The sequence below is a fragment of the Odocoileus virginianus genome, chromosome 4 (assembly GCF_023699985.2).
Source record: "Odocoileus virginianus isolate 20LAN1187 ecotype Illinois chromosome 4, Ovbor_1.2, whole genome shotgun sequence".
Taxonomy (NCBI): Eukaryota; Metazoa; Chordata; class Mammalia; order Artiodactyla; family Cervidae; genus Odocoileus; species Odocoileus virginianus.
This window is the reverse complement of record NC_069677.1, coordinates 71,041,759-71,056,298: the sequence shown is the minus strand read 5'-3', so window position 1 is coordinate 71,056,298 and position 14,540 is coordinate 71,041,759. Positions and strand designations below refer to the sequence as shown.

The window sequence follows — 14,540 nt, the reverse complement described above, 5'->3', positions numbered from 1 at the left end:
TCTTGGCCTCGGAGAAGGACAAATGCACTTGGAGAGATTAGGACAGAATTAGGGAGGCAAGTGATGCCTTGGTCTGGGCCACCCAGTCATTGGAGCCGTGGCTGAGCATCCATTGCAGCCGTGGGGTTATGCCAGCTGCTCCAGGCACCTGGTGTGGCCACTCCTCTCCAGCACACTTTGTTTACCGAGACGCTTGCAATCACTCCCAGTGATGTTGAGAGGAGGGGGGCCTGCCCTGGTCTCCAGGGGCCTCCAGGACGATCACCAACTCCTCTCGTGACAGGGTGCCGTGGAGATCATCTTCAAAGGGCACGAGAACGTGGAGGCTGCTCAGGCAGAGTACATCGAGAAGTTTGCCAACCCTTTTCCTGCAGCCGTGAGAGGTGGGCCTGTGGTGGGGAGAGCAGTTTGGCTCAGTTGTTGGGTCGCTTGCTGCTTATTTTGCTTCAAAAAGCCTACCTTTGCCCTTCTGTTGAGTCTGGAGACTGGTGAGGGCTGGCTAGACCATGAGCCGTCATCACTTAAGAGCAGAGGGGCCTGTGTGGGCCACTTTGTAACTGTGATCAAGAAAACATTGCTGAAGTGGCTAAATCTCTCTTCATGGTGTTCCAGTTACCCAGTACTGTGAAAAATCTACTCAAAACAAAGTGGTCTAGAATAACCTCCCTGCACCTTCCCTTCATAGTTTTGAGAGTCAGCGTTTGGTCTGGGCTGAGCTGGGTAGTGGTTCTGCTGGATCAGTCATGGAAGTATGTCATCTAGTCGCCTGACTGGGGCTGGATAGTCCGTGGTGGCCCCACTCACGTGGCTGGTGCTGGCTGTCAGCTGGACTCTCCTTCACAGGGTTGCTTATTCTTTGGGAGGTGAGTCCACGCTGCCCTGCAGGGTGTCCTGAGGGCGGCAAGAAGGTGAGAGGGGAAAGAAGGTGCCTTGAGGCCCAGGTGTGGAAGTTGCAATGTTACTCTTGCCACATTTTGTTGGCCAAGGCAATTTACAAGGCCAGGTGAAGAAGTACAGTCCACTTCCTAATGGGAAGAGTGGCAAAGTGAAGTGGCAAGACGGCCTTATGCACAGGATGGGGCGAATGACTGTAGTGAGTTTTCAAAAATAAAAGTGCACTTTCTTCATTTTATTCCCTACTAAATTCCATCTTGACAGGGTGGAAGAGGGGTCACATTTTCCTTTTCTTGCTGAGTGTTTCTGGGCCAGTTTGGGACCCGCCAGAGGAACAGGGGGCTCCTGGGGTCATGGGGAGGTCCGCAGGACCAAGCCCCTCTTGTGTCGGCCTGGGCCCCATACACACTGTCGGCCCCAGAAGGTGGTGCCCACACTGAGCGCCACGTGAGGGCTTGGTGGGCAGCAGGTGATCCGCTTCCTTTCCTGTGCTTCCCCAGGGTTTGTGGATGACATCATCCAGCCTTCCTCCACACGTGCCCGAATCTGCTGTGACCTGGATGTCCTGGCCAGCAAGAAGGTACAGCGCCCTTGGAGGAAACATGCGAATATTCCATTGTAAATGAATCAGGGAAAGATAAACCAGGAGCTAATTACTGCCTGGCCATTTGTATATGCCCCTGCCTTTGCAGTCATGAAATCTGGGAATCTAAATACCATTAATTGCTTGAAATGGCTAAGTTTATTAAATTCTAGAACGATTTCATTTGTGCCTTACTGTAAAATTATCTTATTAAAAATCTTAACTGATATATTTTGAGCTTAAATTTCTTGTTTTTTCTTTGTGGTAGAAATCTGAAAAATGAAGAAAACTAGAAAGAAAACACTATAGTATTATCACTTTGAGCTGACCCTTATCTGTATATTGTTTTCCTTTCTTTCCCTAAGAATTATTTTTTTCTCTGAAGGTGAGATAATAAGCCTTTAGAGTGAACTACTTATCTGCTTAGGCTTCAGTTTTCTTACTTATAAATGATATTTAAATGATGTATACTATCCTTCTGTTTCCTTCAGGAAATGTTTAGGATTAAAAGTATTTATAATTGTGTTGTATACATGTGTGTGTCTATCAGAATAGATGCCTAGGAAGCATATACTATATAGTAATTGCTTACCTTATATTAACTTCTTTCCAGAAATGTGTTCTCAGATTTTAAAAAAGTTTTTTGGAAAATTTCAAACCTGTGGAAATGTGGCAAGAGGTGTATACTCTTTACCTAGTTTCTCCAGTTCTTCACACTTTCTACATTTGCTTCATCTCCTACATAAATGTGTAATTACTGTTTTTATTGACCTATTTGAGAGTAAGTTGCAGAATCATAACCCTTTGTCTCTCCAGATTTCAGTGTTTATTTCCTATGAAACAGGCTCATTGTCTTACATGGTCTTTAATGAGATTGACATTTTTGAAGCATGTTTGTCAAATATTTTGTAGACAGTCGCTCAGTTTGGGTCTGTCTGATTGTTTACAGACATTTAGATTCAGGTAAGAATAATACACAAGAGTGTTCTTTTCTTATATTACATTAGGAAGCACATGTTAGTTTTTTCCCATTATTGATGAAATTGAATCTGATCACTTGGTTAAGGTGACAGCTACAAAGATGACAGCCTTTGTAATTTTCTCTTTGTAATTAGTAACGAGGGCATTTTGTAAGCCTATCAGCACACTTTTGTCTAGTACTTGTAGTATGATTCTTGCCTCAATCAGCTGTTCTGTGTTGGTTATAAAATACTGTATTTCTGATCCTATCATTTTATCCATAAGGAAGGAAGGAGTTTTCTTCTCTTCAAAAAATTTTTTTAGCATCAATTTAGACATGTAAATTATTTTTTCATTTTTAAGCAGTTTTCCTGAAATAGTTTATTTTTCTTACTATGTGTGTGTGTGTTCAGTTGTGTCTGACTCTGCAACCCCATGGACTTTATCCCGCTAGGCTCCTTTGTCTAGGAATTCTCCAGGCAAGAATTCTGGAGTGGGTTGCTATTCTCCCAGTCCAGGGATCAAACCCGGGTGTCCTGCAGTTGCAGGCAGACTTGTTATTGTCTGAACCACTAGGGAAGCCTATGCTCTCTATCACCCTGTCAGATTTTCCAGGCACACATTATACTCGTTTGTTACATTTTTCTCCCTGTCCCATACCTTCTCCACCCCAGGGTTTCTTTTTTTTTCTTTTATTTATGATTTTTGGCTGGGCTGGGTCTTTTTTGGTGTGTGGGCTTGTCTCTAAGGCAGGTTGGGGCTACTCCGTAGTTGCGTTGCTCAGGCTTCTCGTGTGGGGCACGGGCTCTCGGGCGTGTGGTTTCACAGTAGTTGCGGCTCCCGGGCTCAGCACAGCCTCAGTAGTTGGGGGGCACAGGCTTAGTCGCTCTGAGGCATGTGGGATCTTACGGGACCAGGGATCGAACCCGTGTCTCCTGCATTGGCAGGAGGATTCTTTACCACTGAGCTACCAGGGAAGCCCTACCCTAGGTTTTCTTGAGATTGAGGATCATATATTCATAGCTGAAATCTGTGCTTGGTACATAATTTCATAAACGCTTGTTTTTAGTGAATGAATATATTCAATCATGGGTTCTTTAAAGATTTAATGTTAGTCATTTTGATGTTCAGAATTTCCTGATACGACCAGAGGGGTGCTCTTTCAAGCTGGTTTCCTAGTCCTTTTGATATGTTAGAGTAATTTTTTGTGCACTTGCTTATTTTTTGACATAGGATAATATATTAGGTTCATTATATTAGGTTCAATATATTAGGTTAATTATGTTTTCCTTAGAGCCATGGTTCTTTTAGTAGATGAAATTTAGATGCAAACATTGACACTAGATTTTCACACTGATACTGGGTTGTCATTGCTTCTAGGTATTTTCAGTGGACTGTGAAATATTTATCCTGGTATGTGTGTGTATATATATGGGGAACATATATACATGAAAATATCTATTATGTATGTTTTTGAATTTTGAGTTCATATTGAAACTTTTAATTCTAATCTAACATATAAGTTATTTGCCTTCCTTTTATTCCATAATTAGGTCTTCTACACGGATGAAATGGGCTCTTACTCAGTATATACTTGACCCTTGAACAATGCGGGGGTTAGGGGGGCCTGCCCTCCTGATGTCAAGAAGCCATGTAAAACATAGTTGGCTCTTCCTGTATGCAGAACCAATCTGTGGTTCCACGTCCAGGATTTAATCAACTGTGCGCCATGTAGTGCTGTAGTAGTTACTGTTGAAAAACCTGTATAAGTGGACTTGCCCAATTGAAACCTGTGTTGTTTAAGGGTATTTTACTCACTTGCTCAGTCCTACAATAAACACCAATTTCAGAGATACTACAGCTTTATCAACATCAAACCTTTTAAAGTAAAGTTCAAAACTTTTTTTGTAATTGTTTCTAAACAGAAGGTACATGGTTCTTTGGATTAGTAACTTGGGTGGCTATCATTTTTGAAGAATCAGTCCTTTATGTTTGTAGATCACTTTATAGAGTTTTTCCCCCCACCCTTGTTGACTCTGTTTTTCTGAGTATGTAAACTATTAAGTTATACCAGAAATGGTGATTTTAAGTGATTCCATCATGAAGGTTAAAGCATGGGTGTGCTTCTCCAAGGCAAGAATTCTGAATCCTCCAATCCCCGATGACTTTCTTTGTTCCAGACTCTTAGTTCTAAAGGTCTGTAAGCCCTGCTTGATTCTATCATTTTAAAAAGCTCGATTTAACCTACATGTGACTATCATCCACTTTTTCTGCCAGTCACCCCACCATTCTGGATAGATAGGTTTATGCCCCTAGAGTTATTTTTCTTGAGCATCTTCCCTCTGTTGGAGAATGGGAATCTCCCACTCTGGTTGGGTTCTGAGTTCTACAACAGTCTTCCCCCACCTCTTACCCATCTCTGTGGCCTCCCACTAAGCCAGAAATCTTGTTCTGAGCTAAGACTCATTCCATGTCCAGATCTTGTTGCATTTTTAGCACTTCTAATGGATAGCACCCTGCTCTTCAAGTGCAGCCCACACAGAAGGTTCTGGTATGTCCCTGTCCTGCCTCTAGCGAGTTTTGAGAATACTGTCTTGCTTCAAGTAGCTCCAATCTGCTCATGCTCAAGGACCTGACTTTCCCATTAGTTCATCTCAACTTGTATTGAGATGATTCTGCTCATAACATGTATTTTTTTAAGCAGCTTATAGTGCATTCCTCACCCTCCTTCCCTTTTTAGACCTAAAACATAGTTTTGTCTTCCAGGCTAGGCGATAAGTTTCTAGTGGGTAGAGATGTTTGGCCAGGGATCCACCAGCAGGAAGATTAAGCTATTGGAGCTGGGAAGGGAGTGGTGGCAGATTCCTGGGTTTTTAGAGGCCTCCCGGCAAAGGAAGAATCATACAGGTTGGCTAGTGCATGGCTCAATAGCTTGAAGTTGCCTGGCCAGTCCAGTTTCTGGAGTCTGCCAGTCTGGGATTTGGCCCATTTGAAAACCAAGCTGGTGGTGAAGGAGACACGAGGCTGTAAGATCTTGGCAGCTTTGTCCGGTACACCAGCCCCTCTGTGGGTTACAGAGTGGCATTGAGTTCTCATGGGCTGGTGTTTAGGCATGCCTTTCCCAACTGTGGTCTTGTTTAAGAGGAAAATGCTGAATCTTGTCACCAGAGGACTTGAGTCTATTTAGTAGGTAGGTACTTCCCATGTCCCTACTGTCTTTGTGATAATTTGTGTGTCCTTGGGAGTAGAAAGCTATCCTGATCTCTGCAGAGCAAGGCACTTAGGAGGGCAGGGATGGAACCTTACCTGAGTTTGGTCTGCTATGAAGAACCTGAACAGGCACTAAGCCTTTGCTTCCCATGAAGATCCTGCTCCTTGTTTGATTGATTCTTTTCTGAGAGCAGGGCCAACAGTCACAGCCAGGGTAGAATTGCACCTGGGTAAAGCCCTGGTCTAAGCTCATAAGCACAAACCTTCAAGATGAGCTGCTAGAGCCTCACCATCCGTCTTTGGCTGCCCAAGAGTCCCCGCTGCCCATTTATCCCCTGCATTCCTGCTTCTTCTCATAAACATCTCAGGCCATCTAATCTAATGAACACAGCTCGGAGAACATGGTGGGGCCTGTAAACTGTAGGACATGATTTTGTGCAGTGACATCTGGCAGCAGTGTCAAGAAAAACCTTCACTTTGGCAGCCATGTAGAGCACAAGTGGTCTTTAAAGGGCATGATCGTGCATAAGTGCTGGGTCTATATCTCAGGTGGAGGAAGGTACTAGGCTTCAGACCAGTTGATGATAATCCATGAATGCCTCCTCCAACACTCAGCCCACAAGAGACTTCCTCTTGAATGCCCACTTGGTCTAACCAGTCTTTCCCTCTCTCCAAGGAAATTCAATGGATGAAGGAAAACTGATGAGCTAGTCCTAAAATTCTACTTGCTTAAAAAAGTAAAGCCTCACTGATAGGGTGATTTGCTGTTGTTTTAACAAATTATCCTAAAGAACAAATTCTCAGTTCTTGGTTAAAAAAAAAAAAAGGAAAGCTTCATCATTCTGTTGAACAGGACGAGAAATCACCTCTTTCAAGCTTTACCTAATAGGAACAATAGGATGACTACCACAAGCCTGATTTTGAATAGTTTATTAAAGGAAAGGTGAAGCATCAGTTTCAAATTGTACAAAAGGAAAAAAACCTCATATTGCAAATGTACAATTTACAGAATTACTAGCAAAACCAATCAAGGAGACACTGAAAATACAAAAATTCGATTGACTTCAAACTAAACTGGAAACCCATTGGAGTAGATACTAAGCCTTTTCTGTCATGTGGTTGTCTACGATTCTACGTCGGCATTGGTTTTTCCACATGAAACTGTCCAGCAAAGGACCAATCTGTGCAGGTGCCAGGGCACTTCCCAGCCTGCTCCCCAGCCAGAGCCACAGGGGCAGGGCTGGTATGGTGGACAGTCCAGTCATCCCTGCCCCTTCACATCCAGTGAAATCCATATTTCTGGAAGAAAGCAATACCCTAGCCCCCCTAAATGGAGCCCAGGAATTGCTAAATTATCAGATAAAACATTTTTGGTGACCAAGTTTATTTTCAGAACTGTACAAATGTTGAGAAGTTTGTTTACTAAAAGGATGAATAAAATAACCCATTTTGTTTTCCCACATAGTCACTGGCTGCACAGATTTGTTTTTTAAAAAACGCTTTTTTTTTTTTTTTGGTAAAAAGGGAAAGCAAAGCCTCATCATTCTGCTGCAGCTACTTTAAAAACCAGCCGGGAAACAGCTGTGGTGGATTGGTTTGCAAATTCTGAGGCTTACTTTTAAAATCAGAAAGGAAGAAACTAAGTGGGCTTTTAAAAATAATAGTAGCAGCAAGTCATAAAATTCTAAGCAGTATGTAACTCTATACCATCGAAGGCTGTCCTGAAGATTTGTAATTTCTTTCCCCCAAAGAATTATCCTTAATATGCACATTTAACACTGAAATGTAGCTGTATTTCAAGGTAAGCTTAAGAACTTCACCCTCTAAGCACAGACTTCTATGCAGCACATACTTCTATAATTGGTAAACTTAATTCACAAAATTAGTGCATAAGGGTATTAAGTGCATGGGAAGTAGACATGGTTATGTTACACTTAAAATTACGTTTGAATGGCAAAGGAGTTCATGATTATCTTTTTAAGAAAATGGAAGTCCATGTAACTTGAATTTGGCAGGGCATGAAATAAGTGGTAAAAACAGCAAACTGATAACTTGAGAACCATTTTTGTTTTACTGAGAATACTTTATTTGCTGGTAGAAGTTGCTAAAAATGCACAGAACAAATACCAATAGAAAATGTACTGTATTTGAATCTCCCTATTCTATATAAAATGAATGGTGTACAGCATCTGTTGGAAAAATGGCTGCATGGACATTTCTTATTTTATGCCCCCTTATAAATAAAAATAAACCTTTTTATTCAAGAGTATATAAAATCTGGGAATTCACATCCATGTCCACAGAGGGTGTGTGGATTTTGGCAGAGATGCACTGTCAGAATTTCATCATAGCTTGTCAATATTCTGCTCCTCCATATTCCTGTATTCCACATGGTCAACCAAATCCAGTGAGCTCCAAAAACACTCTTCGGCAATTAGGGTGAGCTGCTTACTCATAGGTTTAATAAAAATGGTTAGCTTTTAAAACATAAAAAGGCAAAATGTTAAAACGGTTTTTAAATTGTACAACAGGAAAATAAAGTTAAAAATATTTTTTTTTACTCAATGCTGAGTTTTCATAAAACAGGTGTATTACAGTGTTTATCTTGACAGCTGTTTTAAAAATTTAAAATTTCTTCCTCCCTCCAGAAAAACACACACATCTGTACTGGGATAAGTCCAATAATAGGACACAAATGATTTTTCAGGTCAGTCTTTCTGAGGTGACATTCACGAACATTCCCTTGGGTAATTTACATGCTCCTCTTCTGTCACTGCAAAAAGGGATCGACCTTAATCATTTGATTAAAAAACAAATCAGATCACATCAAAAGTGTTTTTTTCCCCATACAAGCTATCACAGTATATAGGCCTCTAGCTCTAAATAATAGAGTTCCAGATTTGTAAATTTTCTTCAGACTTCAGAACATAGGCATTCCAAATCCCTAGAAAAAATGAAACACAATTATTAACTTCATGCATAAACAAGACCCAGAAAACACAAGAAAGAACAGTAATAATTTAACATTTACTGAATCGTCTTCTATGATAGCTGCAGAATCAAAGAAATCTGGCCTCAACTCGGCTCTCTCTCGCCGATTTCTTGACGGGGGCTGGAAAGAGAAACGGATACTTAATTTTTTCCCCGAGATACATGAAGACAAACACTGATAATCAGCTAATATTTCTATGGTATCGTTAATATAAATAACTGTTAAGTGTCACTTTGAAAGGAAAAGAGTCTGACTTACAGGAGCATACATCAAAGAAAAATCTAACTTTGGCTTTTATCACTTAATTTTTTAAAAAATGCTTTCAAATTATAATGAATGTATAAAAGCATGTAATTTGGGGGCCTATAAACAACACAAATTTCAATCATGGAATAATTATAATATTGATCAAACAGTAGGTGACAAAACTTCATTAAATTCCCTACCCAAAGTAGGTAGATGGAGAGCTACTGATGCGTGGGTTGAAGGAGGTTATAGACCGGATATGTCTCATTCATATTTCTTACCAAACCTTTTCATTATGTAAAATTCAAAACACATAAAGCATACTGTTATGAGCTAAATTATGCCCCTCAAATTAATATATTTAACTGCTAACCCCTAGACCACAGGATTTGACTGTATTTGGAGATAGGGTGTTTAAAAAAAGAGGTGAGTAAGGTAGGAGATCATATGAACGTGAACATGAAATTGCTCAGTTGCATCTGACTCTTTGGGACACTGTGGACTGTAGCCTGCCAGTCTCCTCTGTCCATGGGGATTCTCCAGGCAAGAATACTGGAATGGATTGCCATTTCCTTCTCCAGGGGATCTTCCTGACCCAGGGATTGAACCTGGGTCTCCCACATTGCAGGCAGACTCTTCACCCTCTGCATCACAGTCTGCAGCCCACCAGGTGTCTCTGTCCATGGGATTTTCCAGGCAAAGCTACTGGAGTGGTTTGCCATTTCCTTTTCCAGGGGATTAAACCCTGGTCTCTTGCACGGCATGCAGATTCTTTACCAAATGAACTACCAGTGAAGCCCAGAGATCAGATGGGTGGGTTCTAATTCAATGTGATCTATGTTCTTATAAGAGGAGACACACAGAGGAAACATCATGTGAAGCCAAAGGAGAAGATGCCCATCTACAAGTCAAGGAGAAAGGTCTCAGAATGAAATCAACGTTGCTGACACCTTGCTCTCAGACTTCTAGCCTCCAGAACTGTGAGAAAATAAATTTGTCAAGCCACCCAGTCAGTGGTGTATTTGTATGGCAGTCTAGCAAATTAATACACAGAGGAAGCAGTATGATGAAGCCCTGTGCACCTATCACCCAGCTTCAACAATTTTCAAACACTTGGCCAATCTTGTTTCATTGAATCGCCTGTTTTTTTTTCCCCTCATGTCATTTCACTTCTGACAACTTCAGTGTGTCTCTTAACAGATCTCTTTTTAAAAGAACATAACCACCATGTATTTCTGACAAAGTTAATAATTTCTTAGTATACCTATATTAAATCCATATTCAGATTTCCTTATTTTAAACATGTCTCTCTGTACTGAACAGTAAGGTCCATATTCTGCAATTGATTGCTATGTTATGTAGTCAGACTCCAGTTTAAAGTACGAGAGGCCAGATGCACATGCTGCACTGAAAGACAGATCTAGGAAAGCTATTTTTCATGAATGTAATAAGGAGCCAGTTCCTATTATTGCCAGAATTCAAAATCTGACTTGCTTTGAAAGCAGGTTTAAAAAACACAAGCTCATCCAAATGCCATACCCACTGATGGTCAATGTTACCTCCTCTTGTCCCTCACAGGGTTCTTAAAACAAGAGCATCATCTTACACCAACGCTTTCACATATTTTAACAGAAAAAAATGTATTGAACTTCCTTACGAGGTCAATAACCATGGTGTCTTCAAATTCTTCGTTCATATCTTCTAACTGGCTCCGGGATGACATCATCACATCTTCAAAGATGGGCTCAGCATCTTCCTCCATGAGACCCCGACTGATACGAAAAGATACAGTCAGAAAGCTGTTCAGACTCATAGAACCTGGAATCCTGACTCTTATATTGGGTTTGCGAACCAGTTAAAGCACCTTCCAGTTGCAACCAATAGATTGCACAAATTATGCTATTGAACTCAGGTAATTAAGGATCATTCATTTGGTTCACTCAAGATCTCATCTCAGAAGGAAGTTAAATGCAATAACCATATTACTAGCTAACTATGTACACAAATTCCCACAGAACTCTAAGTGATTAGTACATTATCCCAAATTTACAAATGAGGAACTGGAGGCACAGAGGTTTTAGAGCTTACCCAAGATCACACAGCTGATAAGGGACAGCACTAGGATTTAAATGCTGAATGCATTCAGAGCCCATGCCCTCCATTCTTATTCTACGCTGCATAGCATATTTGAATTATGATTTTAACTCCTAAGACTAAACTTCAGAGAAACCCAAGTCATGACACAAAATGACCATCATCACACAGTCCTCCTGTTCTTATGGCACTTGACGGAACACTTACACGGCATGCCTTACTCCAGTTCTCACTTTCATGTAGTTCATTCCTGTTCTGTCCTTCCGATTTAAGTCTTCTAATTTCGGCTGGCCTAACCAAGAGATCTGCATCTGAGGACTAAGAGAGGGTAGTGTTATTCATTTTGTGGCAGCACAAGAGGGGTTTAGATAATCAGTCCCATGCTAAGAAGGCACAGTTGGTTGGTCTCATCCCCATGTAAGGGGAGTTTGCTAGATATATTCCAGGGTCAAGGTTGAGACCATCAAAGGACCTGTTTTGGCAGAAATGGTAGTAAGCTGGAGATCCCTAAGTCCCCAAGAGCAGTTGGCTGTGGCAGCTAGTTGTTAGGTGTGAAGGCAATCGGAATATGTCATCCCCAAATATGCCTCTTTGAGACAAATTATTTTGAGCTGAAGGCAATTAAGCAGCAAAATACAAAAAAGTTCTCCTTTTCATCCTAAAAGGGTAGGAAATAAATTATCCTTTTACTGGAGACAGACTCTGATGAGCCCAGAGATGGAACCAGAGGAACCTGCAAACAAACCTCGCTAAACAAATGCTCATTCTTCCTGGTTAAGGAAGACGAGGACTACCTAGCCCTGGTGGGACCACTCCTAGTCCAAACTCATGTGTCTTGTCATTTCTTTACAAATGCATTGTTTCTTTGTCCAAAAGGCTTAAAAGCTTCCTACTCTGGTTACTTCTTCAGGTCTTCCTTCTCTTGTGAAGGCTCCCCTGTACATGTAAAAATTTAATAACATTTGTATACTTTTCTCCTGTTAATCTGTCTTTGTCAGTTTAATTTTTAGACCCAGACAGGGGCTCTACACGGGTTGAGGAAAACTTTTTCCTCCCCTATTAGGTGCCTAAATTATCAGCTTAATTCCCCAAATCCCTACTAAACAAGAATGCTTCTCAGACTCCCGTATCCAGCTGCTACACTACTTACAGGTGTTCCTAGCTGGACACTCAGTGCCCTAAGGGACAGGAATGATGCTGGCTTGGTGGCTCAGAGCTCTCCAGAGTCGAACAAGGAAGGGTAGACTGCATTTTTTCTCATTCCTTCTGAGGAAGTTTGGAGTCAGGTACATGCTGGGCCAAATCTTCACCTGCACTCTATCCTTCCTGAAACATGGACACTTGCATACATATGCTTCTTGAGAATTTCATAGGATGCAAACTTGGATGGGATGACTTTTTAGTTGCTATAATCTGCCACATGAAGTTCTCTCAAAGCAGCTGTCTTTGTATCATGTGAAGCTACCACCTTGATTCAACCTATAAAACTATAGCAGGAAAAAGAAGACAGGCCACAGCCAGGAGGGCCTGACATGGTATAAAGTCAGGAAGGCAAGGCGGGCTGCTCAAATAAAAGACTTCCCCACTGCCCAAGGAAGTGAAGTAGGAATGTTGGTCAAAAGGCAAACTCCCCTCTAAGACTGCTCAGTTATGCAGGAGCTGACAATAATTATCCTTTCAGCTTTGAAGACGGCAGATCTTCAGAGAAAAGATTCCTTATGAAAACCCAAGATCTGAATACTTCTAACACTTCTAACCTTCCTCTTTCCAACCTGCTAAGTTTGTCGAGTTCGAGTGAGAATTCTTTTATCCATCAGAATAACACAGAATTACTCTAAATGAATAGAAACACAAGTGGAGCTTAGAGACTCTCAAATTTGAATGGAAAAATAACAAAGAACAAGTTAAGGTTTTCACAGCAAAAGTCATGCCATCACCCTGACTTTTCTGTGATTTGCAGAGCCATGGTACCAGAAAACACTTTAATCTCTGGTGTGGGAAAAGGTAAGAGCTTGATTCTCTTTGACAGAAAGAGCAACTATTCTCAGAATTTATCACCACTTTAGAAGATATTATATATCTTATAATATAAGTTATTTAATCTCTTGGTGGTTTTGTTCTCTCATGAATTGAGAAAAGAATATGCTTGGAGGAAATAATTCTTCTGACTTTAACAGTTGAAGGTTTATGCCAAGAGAACCACTTTCTACTACTCACTTGTGTAGGAAGTCGGGCTCGGGGCCGTGTTCAGACTCAGGCTCCTGGAGCTGTTCCCCCACGGGCCGGCTGTTCTCTCGCAGGACGGTGGAAGTGAGCTGCGGTGCGGGCAGGGGGCCGGGAGTCTGAATCATGGTGTCAGTCCTGTTCAGCCACGTATTATCCAGGCTTTCATCTGTAAAATTCCAGTCGGAGTCACAGAATGTCAATGGGTGGAACGAACTCTGGTAGAAGTTACAGCACACTTGCAAAGAGCATGGCTCTGGAGTAGACTGCATAGGTTTGAATACCAGTTATACCACTCACTTGTTGACTTTCTATAAGCTATTAGATTTCCAAAATTCAACCTCCTCATATGCAAAATGGAATATCAGTAACTGCCCTCCCAATTGTAAGGATTAAACGAGGTGATGTATATAATCAGCAAATAAATGTTAGCTATCCTACATTATCATCTCTTTCAAGTCCCTCCACCTCCACAGAGAGGAAGAATGTAGCCAGCCAGAGACCCCTCTAACCTTCCTTTGCTCAAGCAATAAAGGGCCTATTTGTTGGGTCTTACAGGCACCGCAGGCAGTAGCACTGAAAGTCTGGCTTCACTGAGAAATCAGCAAGTCCTATTACACAATTAGGCTCTGGTCACCAGGCAAGTAACTCTCTGCCAAGTTATACTTCTAGGGCTGGATTGAGGATCTGTTTTCACACCTTTAACTTTGACCTCTTTAGGGAAGTCTTCCCTGGTCACCCTGCTTGGCCCCCACTTACCATTCTTTTTTTAGCTTCTAGAGGAAACAGAATCATTCTTGCTCACTTAGGGCTTAATTTTATATACTGTCCTGGCAGTGATCTGTAATGTGCATTCACTATCTCTGTAATCAGATTTAAGTTTCTTCAAGAGACCAGGAACTATTTTTTCCTTCTTCTAAAGATCATTTATAAAGACTTGAACAGATTAAATCACTATTTATAGCATCATTTGCATATCTAAATTCTAATAAAATACCATGTAATTATAAAGTTCTACCTATAAAATTCTAAATTACAGTTGATCCTTGAACTATATAGTTTGAACTGTTGGGTCCATTTAAACATGGATTTCAAAAAATAAATATGTATTCCAGTGCTATGTGCTTCACGGTTGGCTGAATCCACGGATGCAGAATCATGTATATGGCCTGTAAAGTTAGATATGGATTTTCAACCATGTAGGTGGTTGCTCCCCCTCATCCCATTGGTTCAAAGTAAACTGCATTTTCTTGTGTCAGAAGAATTTTAATCACAAGATATATTATGAAGTTTTCCTACCCCATTAAGTCACAGAGACAATGTGCACGTGAGGCTTCT

The 14,540-nt window shown here is 41.1% G+C and overlaps 2 protein-coding genes across 6 annotated transcripts in view; one reads left to right on the top strand and one right to left on the bottom strand.

Annotated features, from left to right (window-relative positions):
* The window catches only part of PCCB (propionyl-CoA carboxylase subunit beta), a 96,730-nt gene extending 95,024 nt beyond the window's left edge, over nt 1-1,706 (top strand). Inside the window, exons 14-15 of the mRNA XM_020909592.2 lie at nt 284-383; nt 1,395-1,706. Coding sequence (XP_020765251.1) covers nt 284-383; nt 1,395-1,516 — 222 coding nt within the window. The 3' untranslated portion in view covers nt 1,517-1,706. The remainder of the gene's footprint in view (nt 1-283; nt 384-1,394) is intronic.
* Nucleotides 1,707-6,562: 4,856 nt separating this feature from the next.
* Nucleotides 6,563-14,540, bottom strand: part of STAG1 (STAG1 cohesin complex component) — a 505,242-nt gene continuing 497,264 nt past the window's right edge. For all 5 annotated transcript variants that reach the window (XM_070466701.1, XM_070466702.1, XM_070466703.1 and 2 more), the window contains 5 exons: nt 13,197-13,371; nt 11,187-11,297; nt 10,543-10,657; nt 8,679-8,759; nt 6,563-8,591 (listed from right to left, as the gene is read on the bottom strand). In XM_070466701.1, the coding sequence (XP_070322802.1) occupies nt 8,568-8,591; nt 8,679-8,759; nt 10,543-10,657; nt 11,187-11,297; nt 13,197-13,371 (506 nt within the window). In that variant the 3' untranslated portion in view covers nt 6,563-8,567. The remainder of the gene's footprint in view (nt 8,592-8,678; nt 8,760-10,542; nt 10,658-11,186; nt 11,298-13,196; nt 13,372-14,540) is intronic.